The sequence below is a fragment of the Anguilla rostrata genome, chromosome 8 (genome assembly GCF_018555375.3).
Source record: "Anguilla rostrata isolate EN2019 chromosome 8, ASM1855537v3, whole genome shotgun sequence".
In the NCBI taxonomy this organism is placed as follows: Eukaryota; Metazoa; Chordata; class Actinopteri; order Anguilliformes; family Anguillidae; genus Anguilla; species Anguilla rostrata.
In genome coordinates this window covers 24,164,511-24,178,077 of record NC_057940.1, presented here as the reverse complement: position 1 = coordinate 24,178,077, position 13,567 = coordinate 24,164,511, and the positions used below count along the sequence as shown (strand labels likewise).

The window sequence follows — 13,567 nt, the reverse complement described above, 5'->3', positions numbered from 1 at the left end:
TTTTATGATTCATGCATAGTCAGATCAAAATTTCAGACATTTATTGACAGCTTAACCAATCCTGTTAAAAAAGGAATACATAAAGGTCATCAGTCATCACTACAAACAGACAGCCATACAGCTCTATCAGTCCTACATGGGGACTGTGTTCTGTTGTGCGAGTTTCCACATTCCATATCCAAGTTGGTAGGAGACTACATTCTTCCAGACATACTAGCTATAGTCTTTATCGTTCACCTGTGCAGCTATACCATATATAAGCATCTTTTTAACAAATTATTAGGCACACTTAAATATTAACATTGTATATATAAGTAAACTTAACATGCAACAAGTTTGTGCTTTATAGACCTTTGGACATCTTACTTCTGCAGATCCATTACAAAAATCCACTTCTCGCTGAACTGATTCTCAGATCACTATTACTGATTTAAACAGACCCTTATATCATGGATTTTATACCCTTACGTTACCATACCATTTGAGCCTTGTACACTACAATCCGTTTAAAAAGAGATGCTTTTTTAATGGGCTCAGTGAAATTCAACTGGAATCCTATATTATGGAACAAAAAGTTAGGTTCAGATTCATGTCACACAACATTACAGAGAAACTAGACACAATGAATGAAATCACCATTTGATTACATTTATTCAATCATTCCCCCATTTTATTAGATTTTGCTCCAGGTTAGATTTATCTAAGGCAATGCAAATGCAATATACTATGTAAATAGAGATACACAAAAAAAAAGTTCTAGCCGATCCTAGGTTTTGCATACATTATGATAGACTTTGGCATTTAAAAATGAGGCACTTGTAACAAAGAGCAAAAGGCACTTTCTTTTCTTTTTTAAAAATACATGCGGCATCAGACAGGCTTGTTAGTGAGGAAGAAATATTTGCCACCACAGAGCATTATCTCGTGTGATGGGAGGTTACCCGATTCAGACCAATAATTTCCTTTACATTTCTTACATGGCATATCCCTCCACCTATAATAGAAATGTTCCGCGATCAGAAAATAAGTTTAAAAATAGCTGTAGGGGTCAAGCAATAAGCAAGTGTCTGGGGAGGCGGGGCAAAGGACGCAGGGCTCGGGGGGGGGGGGGGTGGCATTACCGTGGCGACGGAGCAGTGGCCAACAACAGAGGAGACTAAGCAGAGATGGACTACTTGTGCTTTTAATTCTCTAACCATTTAATTTATTCAGTCTGTCATTCACCTCTCTCACCCTGATGGGCAGCTCTGAAACAAGGATCAGATTTGAAGACTGGCAAAGGCTCGTTAACTTCACCATGATACTTTAAAGCAAAAAAAAAAATCATTAAATCATTGTTTATGACCTACCACACTGTTAATATTTGCATTCAGACAGCAAGCACTGCCACAAACTGCAAATATTACCCCCATCTTCCCATAATGCACTATGCTCTTCCAACTCTCCAGTTCACCGATTGATCGACATACAAAATCAATATTATTAGTAATTCATGTTAAGATATACGGATATAGCACTGTGCTCCCTCTTAAGATGGCTTCCATAATTAGGCTCTGCAGCAGAGACAACAGCTCATGCTATAGCTACAGCGGAGGAAACCAATGCCACAAACCTTGCCACAAATGTGACAACACGATGAGAGCACTGTGTCAATATGAGGTGTCCACAATGCACCCTCCCCATACAAAACCCCCACACTATATGACATGTACAGTCATCAGCATTGCACGTAATGTTCACAACACACAACAGCAACATTGTCTGGACCTTTCTTGCTTTTCACAGCAAGGACAACAGGGAAACCGGGAAAAGATTAGAAACAAACAGGACTGGATGATTGGATACACCAGAGAATACACAGTAAACTTGATTATATTAAAAATGATTAAACATGACAGTATTGCAGTACTGCTGTGCTATGGCTTGGATAAAGAATAGACACTGACAGAGTGGACATCACACCACTGGCAAGATGCACTCAGGTCAAGAGGTGAACAAGACATTTGAGGCACTAGATACAATAGAAATCTCAGACTGTCAGTAACCAAGCACTAAAACCAACCCACATGCATGCACACGCAGGCAGACACACGCGTGGGTGCGCACACACACACGCGCTCACGCACACACACACGCATACACGAGTGCACACACACACACACACACACACACATACACGAGCGTGCGCACACACACACACACACACACGAGCGTGCGCGCACACACACACACACCCCCAAACACACAAATCTCCCTTTCATCTCTGGCTGGGAGACAGAGCTGTGCAGAGAAGGCATGAATACTTCATGCGACAGGCATGATGTAATGCGATCAAGGCTCTCGGCTGGGGGGAGGAGCAGGTCTGGGCTCTGCCTCACACAGGCTCGGGGGTCGGAGGGGTTATGTCTGAACACAGCCACTGCTGGAGCCCTAAATAATTCATGCTCAGAGAGGAGCTGCTGCTACAACAACCACATCAAACAGCAGCAACAGAGCTGGAATTAACCCAAGCATACATACAGGGACACGCACACACACACGCGCGCGCACGCACACACACACTTTGGACCCCTATTTGTCAATAGAAATTGCCTGTTTATGAAACAATGGTCAGATTAACACTGGAAGGGGTGAGAAAGGGAGGGGAAGATGGGAGCACTGTAAGAGGGTGAACGATGAGGAAGAGGAACTCAGTCGGACCAGTCTTCGTCGTCAAACTCGGATGAGTCATCCTCCGAGTCGCTGCACTCCACGGCGATACGCCTCGACAAAATGGCCGCCACATCGTTCCCCACGTGGTCGCGCTTCTCCTGCTCCCTCTGCTCCTCCACCTTCCGCAGGTTGAACCCTGGGGGGAGGGGGCAAAGGGCAAAGGTCAGGGTACACGGCAAGGACGCGCAGCTCTATGGTAAACTGACAGTGCAGCTTTGCAGTGACATAAGAGGGGACAGGCTGAGGAGCCTCACCCTCCCTAACAGGCAGGGGACAGGCTGAGGATCTGCACCCTCCCTAACAGGCAGGGGACAGGCTGAGGATCTGCACCCTCCCTAACAGGCAGGGGACAGGCTGAGGAGCCTCACCCTCCCTAACAGGCAGGGGACAGGCTGAGGAGCCGCACCCTCCCTAACAGGCAGGGGACAGGCTGAGGAGCCTCACCCTCCCTAACAGGCAGGGGACAGGCTGAGGAGCCTCACCCTCCCTAACAGGCAGGGGACAGGCTGAGGAGCCTCACCCTCCCTAACAGGCAGGGGACAGGCTGAGGATCTGCACCCTCCCTAACAGGCAGGGGACAGGCTGAGGAGCCTCACCCTCCCTAACAGGCAGGGGACAGGCTGAGGATCCGCACCCTCCCTAACAGGCAGGGGACAGGCTGAGGATCTGCACCCTCCCTAACAGGCAGGGGACAGGCAGAGGATCCGCACCCTCCCTAACAGGCAGGGGACAGGCTGAGGAGCCTCACCCTCCCTAACAGGCAGGGGACAGGCTGAGGATCTGCACCCTCCCTAACAGGCAGGGGACAGGCTGAGGAGCCTCACCCTCCCTAACAGGCAGGGGACAGGCTGAGGATCTGCACCCTCCCTAACAGGCAGGGGACAGGCAGAGGATCCGCACCCTCCCTAACAGGCAGGGGACAGGCTGAGGATCTGCACCCTCCCTAACAGGCAGGGGACAGGCTGAGGAGCCGCACCCTCCCTAACAGGCAGGGGACAGGCTGAGGAGCCTCACCCTCCCTAACAGGCAGGGGACAGGCTGAGGAGCCTCACCCTCCCTAACAGGCAGGGGACAGGCTGAGGAGCCTCACCCTCCCTAACAGGCAGGGGACAGGCTGAGGATCTGCACCCTCCCTAACAGGCAGGGGACAGGCTGAGGAGCCGCACCCTCCCTAACAGGCAGGGGACAGGCTGAGGAGCCTCACCCTCCCTAACAGGCAGGGGACAGGCAGAGGATCCGCACCCTCCCTAACAGGCAGGGGACAGGCTGAGGATCTGCACCCTCCCTAACAGGCAGGGGACAGGCTGAGGAGCCGCACCCTCCCTAACAGGCAGGGGACAGGCTGAGGAGCCGCACCCTCCCTAACAGGCAGGGGACAGGCTGAGGAGCCGCACCCTCCCTAACAGGCAGGGGACAGGCTGAGGAGCCTCACCCTCCCTAACATGCAGGGGACAGGCTGAGGAGCCGCACCCTCCCTAACATGCAGGGGACAGGCTGAGGAGCCTCACTCTTCCTAACAGGCAGGGGACAGGCTGAGGAGCCGCACCCTCCCTAACAGGCAGGGGAAGTGACTGATGGGAACACGCAGACAAATGCTACTGCCAATTTCACACCTCAAGAAACAGAAAAAAAATGAGGTGATAAAAATGAGTTTAAAATATTACTCATTAGCAGCAGAAAACAGGAAGGAGGAAGAGCTGACGGACAGACAGACGGGCGCGCGGGGGTGGGGGCTCCCACCTTGGCGGATGGCCTGCAGCAGGTCGCTGCGCGGGTCGTCCTCGGGGGCCGGCTGGGCTTTCGGGGGGGGCGGAGCCCCGCCAGAGGAGGGCGGCGGTGGGCCAAAGGAAGGAGGGGGTGGCCCGGGAGGAGGAGGAGGAGGGGGAGGAGGGGGTGGCCCGCCGGGGGGCAGGGACGGAGGAGGGGCGGGGACAGCAGGATCCATAGAGGGAGGAGGAGGCGGGGCCGGGGGAGAAGGGAAGGAGCAGGGGGCGGCCAGAGGGGGGGAGGGCGGAGAATCGAATCCCGGCGGAGGCGGAGGCACATCCATGCCACAGGGGGGTGGGGGAGGGGGGGCGGGGGGAGGAGACAGGTTGGGACGGGAGCCCGGAAGTGAGGAGGCTACGGGCGGGGCAGGAGGAGGGTGGGTGGGGCTCAGCGTGCTTATGCGCTTCTGGTTTTGAGCTCCTCTCTGTCCATCATACCTGCGGCAGGACAGAAAGCAGAGAGAGGTCAGGCATGTTGCCACGGCGACAGACTGGACTGTCTTAGGAGGTGGTCTGTAAATACAAAGCTGTGGTGCAAGAACCTTAAACTGTGGTAGAGGTGGTAACCACGTTCATGCTTTAATACCAGTCAGCACAGCCATCAAATAGCACCTACAGTGCCCCATGCAGAATTTCCACATCGCACATCTCTACTCTACACAGCTGAACACATGAACTTCCCCCGGTACGCCCACTTACAAAACCTGGGATTCAAACCCGTGACCTTTGGGTCAGGAGCCCAGTTCTCTAACCGTCACGCTACACAGCCACAATGCAGCAAAATGCAGATGCTTGATTGACAGGCTGAGACGCGGCTTACGTCATGTCCGGGGGTGGGGGGGGCAGGAAGTCGTCCACCATGGGAGGGGGCAGGGGCGAGCCCGAATCGAAGGAGTAGGAGCCCTGGCTCTGGTCCAGGTACCCGTCTGAGCCCATGGGGCCCATCCCGTCTCCAGAGCTGATACTGCCGTTCAGCGCGTCGCTCCTGAAACACACACACACCACCCCGTCGTCATCAGTCAGACTGCAGCACACACACACACACACACACACACACACACACACACACACACACACACAACCCCGTCTCAGCTCATCAGCTACAGACTGCGTCACACACACACACACACACACACACACACACACACACACACACACACACACACACACCCCCGTCTCAGCTCATCACCTACAGACTGCAGTCACACACACACACACACACACACACACACACACACACACACACACACACACACCCCCGTCTCAGCTCATCAGCTACAGACTGCAGTCACACACACACACACACACACACACACACACACACACACACACACACCACACACACACCACCCGTCTCAGCTCATCAGCTACAGACTGCAGTCACACACAACACACACACACACACACACACACCACACCACCCCCGTCTCAGCTCATCAGCTACAGACTGCAGTCACACACACACACACACCCCATCTCAGCTCATCACCTACAGACGCAGTCACACACATCACAAACACACACACACACACACACACACACACCCCCGTCTCAGCTCATCAGCTACAGACTGCAGTCACACACACACACCACACACACCCACCCACTCTCATCAGCTACAGACTGCAGTCACACACACACACACACACACACACCACACACACACACCCCACCACACTACACACACACACACACACACACACACCACACCCCCGTCTCAGCTCATCACCTACAGACTGCAGTCACACACACACACACACACACACACACACCCCCGTCTCAGCTCATCACCTACAGACTGCAGTCACACACACACACACACACACACACACACCCCCGTCTCAGCTCATCAGCTACAGACTGCAGTCACACACACACACACACACCCCCATCTCAGCTCATCACCTACAGACTGCAGTCACACTAGACAGCGCACGCAAACATGCAGTCTCACACACACACACACACACACACACACACAAAGACACGAGCCCTCAGACGCACGCTGCTGCATAATACACACACAAAATCCTCCCAACAAGAACACACTGCTGACATACACACACACACACTCATACATGTACACACAAACACGCATGCGCACATGAGAGAACACTGGCGGGCACACACAGGGGGCCTGTCAGACACACAAGCAAACCAAAACAGCTGCACAAGCCCACACTGGTAACACCCATGACAGACGGATGGACAGACAGAATAAACTCATCTCCAGGCTGCTGAACGCACCATGCTAATAAATCATTTTCATCTGAACATACCCTAAACACCCAGGCAGCGCTCAGGAGGGCTTTCGGACTTCCTTAACTACAGACACGTCCTACCCGAGTGCTTAAAGCTACCAGAGCCAGCCCAGCAGAGACATTCTATTTAATTAACCCTGCAGCATAATAACCTGGGACCGGGGCTTCACACAGCTTTCTGTGTGACTGCAAGCGCACTGAGCACCATCTCCGCATGCTGCGAGCTCATAGCGGAGAGAAAGGGAAGAGTGGAAGGCAGCATGGCCTGGCACGGCCTCCACATGCTCAATCCCTCCAGATGAATCCCCCACGGGGGAGCCCAGAGAGGCCGTTCCCCCGGCAAAAACAGCCAGGGGGGCTAAATACGGCACTCTGATCATTTCTGTCCATGTCGCGGTGCAGCCTGCAGCCTTAACCACACCCCCACCCCCACCCCCCCTTAGTTGGGTATCCAGCTGTCACAGCTGGAGAGGGGCATCTCAGATGCACGCGGTACATGTGTATCAGTCAGTATGCTCCACAGCGCTTCTCCAACCAGAATCCAGCATCCCGGAACACACGAGAGAGGTCGTGTGAATGGGGGATCTATAAGTGCACGGGTCGAGGGGGGAATTAACGCATGTATCTGGCACCCCTCTCGGCCCCTCCCACAGCTCCGCCCTTCCTCACCCGTCGTGCTTGGGGACCACAAACTCCTCGCCCCACTTGCGCCGCTCCCACTCCTCCTTGCGGGTCTTGATCTTCCGTGGGTTCATGTTGCCCCGGTTCGGGTTGTCCCTCTTCTCCTTCTGCTCCCGATGACAGACGGAGGGAGGGAGGGGAGGAGGGGGACAGAGAGAGAGAGAGAGAGAGAGAGAGAGAGAGAGACAGATGTAAGTGACGTGTTGCCCTGTGGTGGGCGGGTCTCAGCCCTATGGGGCCCTGTCTCTTACCCTGTGGGGGGGTCTCAGCTCTACGGGGCCCTGTCTCTTACCCTGTGGGCGGGTCTCAGCTCTACGGGGCCCTGTCTCTTACCCTGTGGGCGGGTCTCAGCTCTACGGGGCCCTGTCTCTTACCCTGTGGGCGGGGCTCAGCTCTACGGGGCCCTGTCTCTTACCCTGTGGGGGGTCTCAGCTCTATGGGGCCCTGTCTCTTACCCTGTGGGGGGTCTCAGCTCTACGGGGCCCTGTCTCTTACCCTGTGGGCGGGTCTCAGCTCTACGGGGCCCTGTCTCTTACCCTGTGGGGGGTCTCAGCTCTACGGGGCCCTGTCTCTTACCCTGTGGGCGGGTCTCAGCTCTACGGGGCCCTGTCTCTTACCCTGTGGTGGGCGGGTCTCAGCTCTACGGGGCCCTGTCTCTTACCCTGTGGGCGGGTCTCAGCTCTACGGGGCCCTGTCTCTTACCCTGTGGGGGGGTCTCAGCTCTACGGGGCCCTGTCTCTTACCCTGTGGGCGGGTCTCAGCCCTATGGGGCCCTGTCTCTTACCCTGTGGGCGGGTCTCAGCCCTATGGGGCCTTGTCTCTTACCCTGTGGGGGGGTCTCAGCTCTACGGGGCCCTGTCTCTTACCCTGTGGGCGGGTCTCAGCTCTACGGGGCCCTGTCTCTTACCCTGTGGGGGGTCTCAGCTCTACGGGGCCCTGTCTCTTACCCTGTGGGGGGTCTCAGCTCTACGGGGCCCTGTCTCTTACCCTGTGGGCGGGTCTCAGCTCTACGGGGCCCTGTCTCTTACCCTGTGGGCGGGTCTCAGCCTATGGGGCCTGTCTCTTACCCTGTGGGCGGGTCTCAGCTCTACGGGGCCCTGTCTCTTACCCTGTGGGCGGGTCTCAGCTCTACGGGGCCCTGTCTCTTACCCTGTGGGCGGGTCTCAGCTCTACGGGGCCCTGTCTCTTACCCTGTGGGCGGGTCTCAGCTCTACGGGGCCCTGTCTCTTACCCTGTGGGCGGGTCTCAGCTCTACGGGGCCCTGTCTCTTACCCTGTGGGGGGGTCTCAGCTCTATGGGGCCCTGTCTCTTACCCTGTGGGCGGGTCTCAGCTCTACGGGGCCCTGTCTCTTACCCTGTGCTTGCGCCTCTCCTTCATAATGTCCTTGGTGTCCTGCAGCATCTTCTCCTTCCACAGGTCGAAGAAGTATGAGGGGTCAGTGTAAAACTTCAGAGCCTCTTTACCATCCTCCCTGAGAGACAAAGAGAGACAGAATAAATAACAAATCTACCCAGCATCTACACACATAAGGTTATGGATATCAGGGGAGACAAATCTAAACTCAGCATACTTATGTCACAGCACAATTTTAAACCAAAATGCCCCAGAAGGATTTTAATTGTACAGAATGGGACAAGCCTTATTAAGAACTACGGGACACATAGACTTTTAACTTAACTGAACCCAAATTGTGACATAAGACTCCTGAGTTGAACTGTTCAATAGGCAGAATGTTTAAAACATAACAGAAGGCAGAGCTGTTACCTATACATGCTGTGTTTGTTGAGAGGCGGGGTTATACCTGTACATACTGAGTTTGTTGAGGGGCGGGGTTATACCTGTACATGCTGAGTTTGTTGAGGGGCGGGGTTATACCTGTACATGCTGTGTTTGTTGAGAGGCGGGGTTATACCTGTACATGCTGAGTTTGTAGAGGGGCGGGGTTATACCTGTACATGCTGAGATTGTTGAGGGGCGGGGTTATACCTGTACATGCTGTGTTTGTTGAGAGGCGGGGTTATACCTGTACATGCTGAGTTTGTTGAGGGGCGGGGTTATTACCTGTACATGCTGAGATTGTTAAGGGGCGGGGTTATACCTGTACATGCTGAGTTTGTAGAGGGGCGGGGTTATACCTGTACATGCTGAGTTTGTTGAGGGGCGGGGTTATACCTGTACATGCTGAGTTTGTTGAGGGGGGGTTATACCTGTACATGCTGAGTTTGTAGAGGGGCGGGGTTATACCTGTACATGCTGAGTTTGTTGAAGGGCGGGGTTATTACCTGTACATACTGAGTTTGTTGAGGGGTGGGGTTATTACCTGTACATGCTGAGTTTGTTGAGGGGCGGGGTTATACCTGTACATGCTGAGTTTGTTGAGGGGCGGGGTTATACCTGTACATGCTGAGATTGTTGAGGGGCGGGGTTATACCTGTACATGCTGAGATTGTTGAGGGGCGGGGTTATACCTGTACATGCTGAGTTTGTTGAGGGGCGGGGTTATACCTGTACATGCTGAGTTTGTTGAGGGGCGGGGTTATACCTGTACATGCTGAGTTTGTTGAGGGGCGGGGTTATACCTGTACATGCTGAGTTTGTTGAGGGGCGGGGTTATACCTGTACATGCTGAGATTGTTGAGGGGTGGTGGCTTATCACAGGTGAGGTACGTCTCCTGCACTGGGAGGGGTAGGGATGGTCGGATGAAGAGCTGCTGGTCCTGAGTCACGTTGCTGCGGAACGCCTTCCGAGTTGTGATGGCCTGGAGGGAAACTGGAACACAGAGAGGAAATATAACCACCCTGGTAAATGGACTGTTCTTATCTACAGTGCTGCATACATACAATTTAATTTCAAGTCATACTATCTCAAAAAGAAATGAGATCTTGTTTAGAAATTGACTGATTTTAAGGACAAATATGCTTGGTTGGGAAGATCATGATAATTAAAAATCTTTTAGTTCACAGGGCAGCTAGATCAGGCCTGCAAACGATTTGGACTTTCAGAAACTTTAGCTGTCACAGGAACCAACCACTGCAGCCTGACATCTCGTATCCGCCATTTCCGTCTTACCTTCCTCCTCTTTAGGGTCCAGCTGGGTGACTTTGACCTGCAGCCGGTCCACCCTCTCGCCCAGGGTGTTGACCCGCACGGCAAAGGTGCTGGCCTGGATGAAGAGCTCCCCGAAAACATCCTCTGCGTACTTACCTATTGAACACACACACACACACGCATATGCACGCACAACAGCACGCCATGAGCATGGTCTCTCTCTCTGTCTGACTCACTAGTTCAGCAGTATCAAGAATACCAATTTTATTTTAAAGAGAAGTTGTGTTACTAAAGCACTTATACATATATGACAAGATATCAAGAAAAAAAAACATGCTCAACGACCCCACCCCCAGAAACACACATAGCCCACACTGAAAAATCATTTAAAAAATCACAATGGGTTGCCACCTCTGTTGTTAGCCTCTTCCTGCACGGTGGAATGAGTTGGTAGTACCACAAAGCAACACTTCAGAAGTGCGCAAATGACATTTTCCCTATCTGTCCCCCCATCTCGCTCACTGTGCGTTCTGCTCTCCCTTGAACTCAGTCCCTCATTGCTGTCCAAACGCATCTCTTCGCAACAACATATCACTTAACACCCCCCCCCCCCACCCCGACTTACTCAGACTGCCCAGCTGTCGGATGATGTTGGCGAGGGTGATGTTGGTCACGCATTCCAGCTCACTCTTGATGGCATCGGGGAGGGTCTGTCGGCAGAGATGCCGAGGCTCGATGTTGCGGGTCACCAACGGCATGGCGTTCACACACAGTGGTTGTGATGGGAGATCCTCACTGTGTGTGCATGGGGGGGTGGATACAACGCATACAATCAAGACCTCTGCAGAGGACATCCACTGCAAACTCAGCTTTTTGCTAAACTGAACACTTCCTCTTGACAGACAATGAGGCACTGCAGTCTTACACGCTGAACAGAAGAAGAACTAAAACAGCACCGATAGCGGTTCTGCACCCCACTTCTATCTCTTCTGAAGCGGCTGAGCTGCACAACACGCTGGGGGCCAGCGGGGGACGCTGTAAATCCCCTGGCCTCGGAGGACGTGATTATCGCGTTAAATCCACATCTGCATATTCATTTTCCAGCTTGCTGACTGCATCAAAATGAAATAATCAAAACCAAATTAAAGTTCCAATAAAACCCGGTTAAGTAAAGAGATCTAAACTCGCTTCACCTTTAGGTAGCGCAACTTTCTGCTCTATCGACTAGCGAATTTATTACATTATATTTAAAACTTGTAATGCCATTGCTATTTCACCCATTATCTAAAGTTATTAAAGCTGGTCAAATACAGGAAAGTCATCTCTCTCTTGGTTAGCGAGTAAAACACTTAGAGGGTACTTGCACACCGATAGTGACTCAATTAAAATAGTAGTTATTGCTTATTAAGCTTATTCGCTTGTGTTGCATACGTTTGCACGCTAATACTTTGAAAGCAAGGCTGCCAACCGGACAGCTTCAAAAGTATCCATCAGGAAGGCTGACTGTAAAGTTACAATGTAAAACAGGGCACAAACTATGTAGGCTAGTTTGCGTGTTATAGAAACCTCATTCGCGTTGCCTATTCATGCGTTACTAACAAACATCATCTAAAGTAACACTGCATCTATTTTTATTACAATAGAAAAAAAACCCACCCAACACGTATCAATTTGCTCGCTAAAAAGAAAACATTAGCATGGTTAGCGGGTAAATACGTGGCTTGCATATGGCCTACTGGGTTGGCTAACTTCGCTTAGTTAACTTGGAAATCTTGAATAACTTCTGTAAGGATGATGGCTTGCTTTCGAGCCAAGTATTAACAATATAGGCTAGTGCTCTGGTCCCAATGTAGATACCCTAACAGCGAAAACACGGAAACCAAGTTGCTAAGAACACTGTTATTCAGACAACTTTCCGGCCAAATTGGACAGGCAACATAACTGGGTAGCTAACTTCAGTATCATTACTGGGTACAGAGTTAGCCAGCGAGCTAACAAGACGAAAAAACTTATGAAAGGGTAACTTGATTCAATATATTTCATCTTGATAATAAATGACTTACGCGAAATAGCCGTCTTTCGCATGTAAAACAATTACTCAAATTAGTGCTAACTCGCGAACAAACTTTTAGCTAAGGAATTATACAGTTCAAGGCCTAGCTACAATTTAGCAGGAAGTAAATTGTAACCACCCATAATTCTGGCAGCAACTACACGACGGACACAATCTGACACTTCTGTAAATTTTAACTTGTTAAATCAAAAGCTGAGGACAGACACGACTCCTACCGTCAATATGAAAACGTGGTATTACTCAAGAAAATCTTGATTTTCACATGAGAACTGTTCTCATTCTGCGCCTTATGTCCGGAATCTTTTGGCACCATTAAAAATGTCTACAATGACTGTAAGTGCTACGATCAAGCAGAAGTGGAAGTAAAGTCCCAGATTTGTATACTTTTGATTGGACGACTCAGAGGAATGTCTGTGTACCATTGGCTCCTAACCCCATCAGTTTCGGTCTGAAGGCCGGATATGGAAATTTGGACTTAAAATACGTAACTCCACCCTAATGAGTCGTAAACATCTGTTCATGGTTTTCGCCTAGCGTTCACTGAGAATGAGCCAGGGGGTGGCATTCCTCAAACTCGGACGTGTCTGGACAAATGCTGGGGAAGACTTCTTACAAGGTGTTGCAATGCACATATGCAGCCTAGTTTACAAACACGATTTCTACTCATGGGATTATAGTTGCGTAAAAAAAGAAAGAAAAAAACTGCATAGACTGGCAGCCGCTTACAACAGTCGGTGGACACAGCCACACCCGTGTGTATGTCGTATACTACTTCTTTCGTCTCGTGCAGCTGCTCGAGACAAATGGTGCTTCCCGAACTGTAAGTAGCCTCACTCCAACCTGCGGCGGACCTTCAGAGGAGTTCAGCAATAACACATGCAGTTGCGCACTTATGCCGGTGTAATGCTCCACTTGCGTAGAACATATTGCTTTGTCAATGTAATATCCTAATGACATAGCCTTGACATATAATGTGATTTTTAAAGAAGGTGACGCTTTTAACAAATTTGACGATTTCTGCAA

At 51.5% G+C, this 13,567-nt stretch overlaps 1 protein-coding gene across 2 annotated transcripts; it reads right to left on the bottom strand.

The window, feature by feature from the left end:
• Nucleotides 1-627: 627 nt before the first annotated feature.
• wasf2 (WASP family member 2) lies at nucleotides 628-12,919 on the bottom strand. 2 transcript variants are annotated; one of them, XM_064347185.1, is made up of 9 exons: nucleotides 12,760-12,919; nucleotides 11,096-11,265; nucleotides 10,492-10,626; nucleotides 10,038-10,191; nucleotides 8,775-8,892; nucleotides 7,409-7,527; nucleotides 5,299-5,463; nucleotides 4,453-4,916; nucleotides 628-2,848 (listed from the first exon to the last, which is right to left on the bottom strand). In XM_064347185.1, the coding sequence occupies exons 2-9, from the start codon at nucleotides 11,226-11,228 to the stop codon at nucleotides 2,691-2,693; spliced, it is 1,446 nt and encodes a 481-aa protein (XP_064203255.1). In that variant the 5' UTR covers nucleotides 11,229-11,265; nucleotides 12,760-12,919; the 3' UTR covers nucleotides 628-2,690. The 2 variants fall into 2 exon arrangements, with proteins under 2 accessions (XP_064203255.1, XP_064203257.1); XM_064347187.1 differs by lacking the exon at nucleotides 12,760-12,919 and adding an exon at nucleotides 12,534-12,676.
• Between the last annotated feature and the right edge of the window lie 648 nt (nucleotides 12,920-13,567).

Excerpts from the sequence above, each read along its gene's own strand:
- wasf2 (XM_064347185.1), bottom strand. The coding sequence starts at position 11,228 with ATGCCGTTGGTGACCCGCAACATCGAGCCTCGGCATCTCTGCCGACAG. Across the intron at positions 10,627-11,095 it reads CCGACAGCTGGGCAGTCTGA|GTAAGTACGCAGAGGATGTT; the intron begins GTAAGTCGGGGT and ends TGTGTTCAATAG. Across the intron at positions 2,849-4,452 it reads GCTGCAGGCCATCCGCCAAG|GGTTCAACCTGCGGAAGGTG; the intron begins GTGGGAGCCCCC and ends CCCTCCCCCCAG.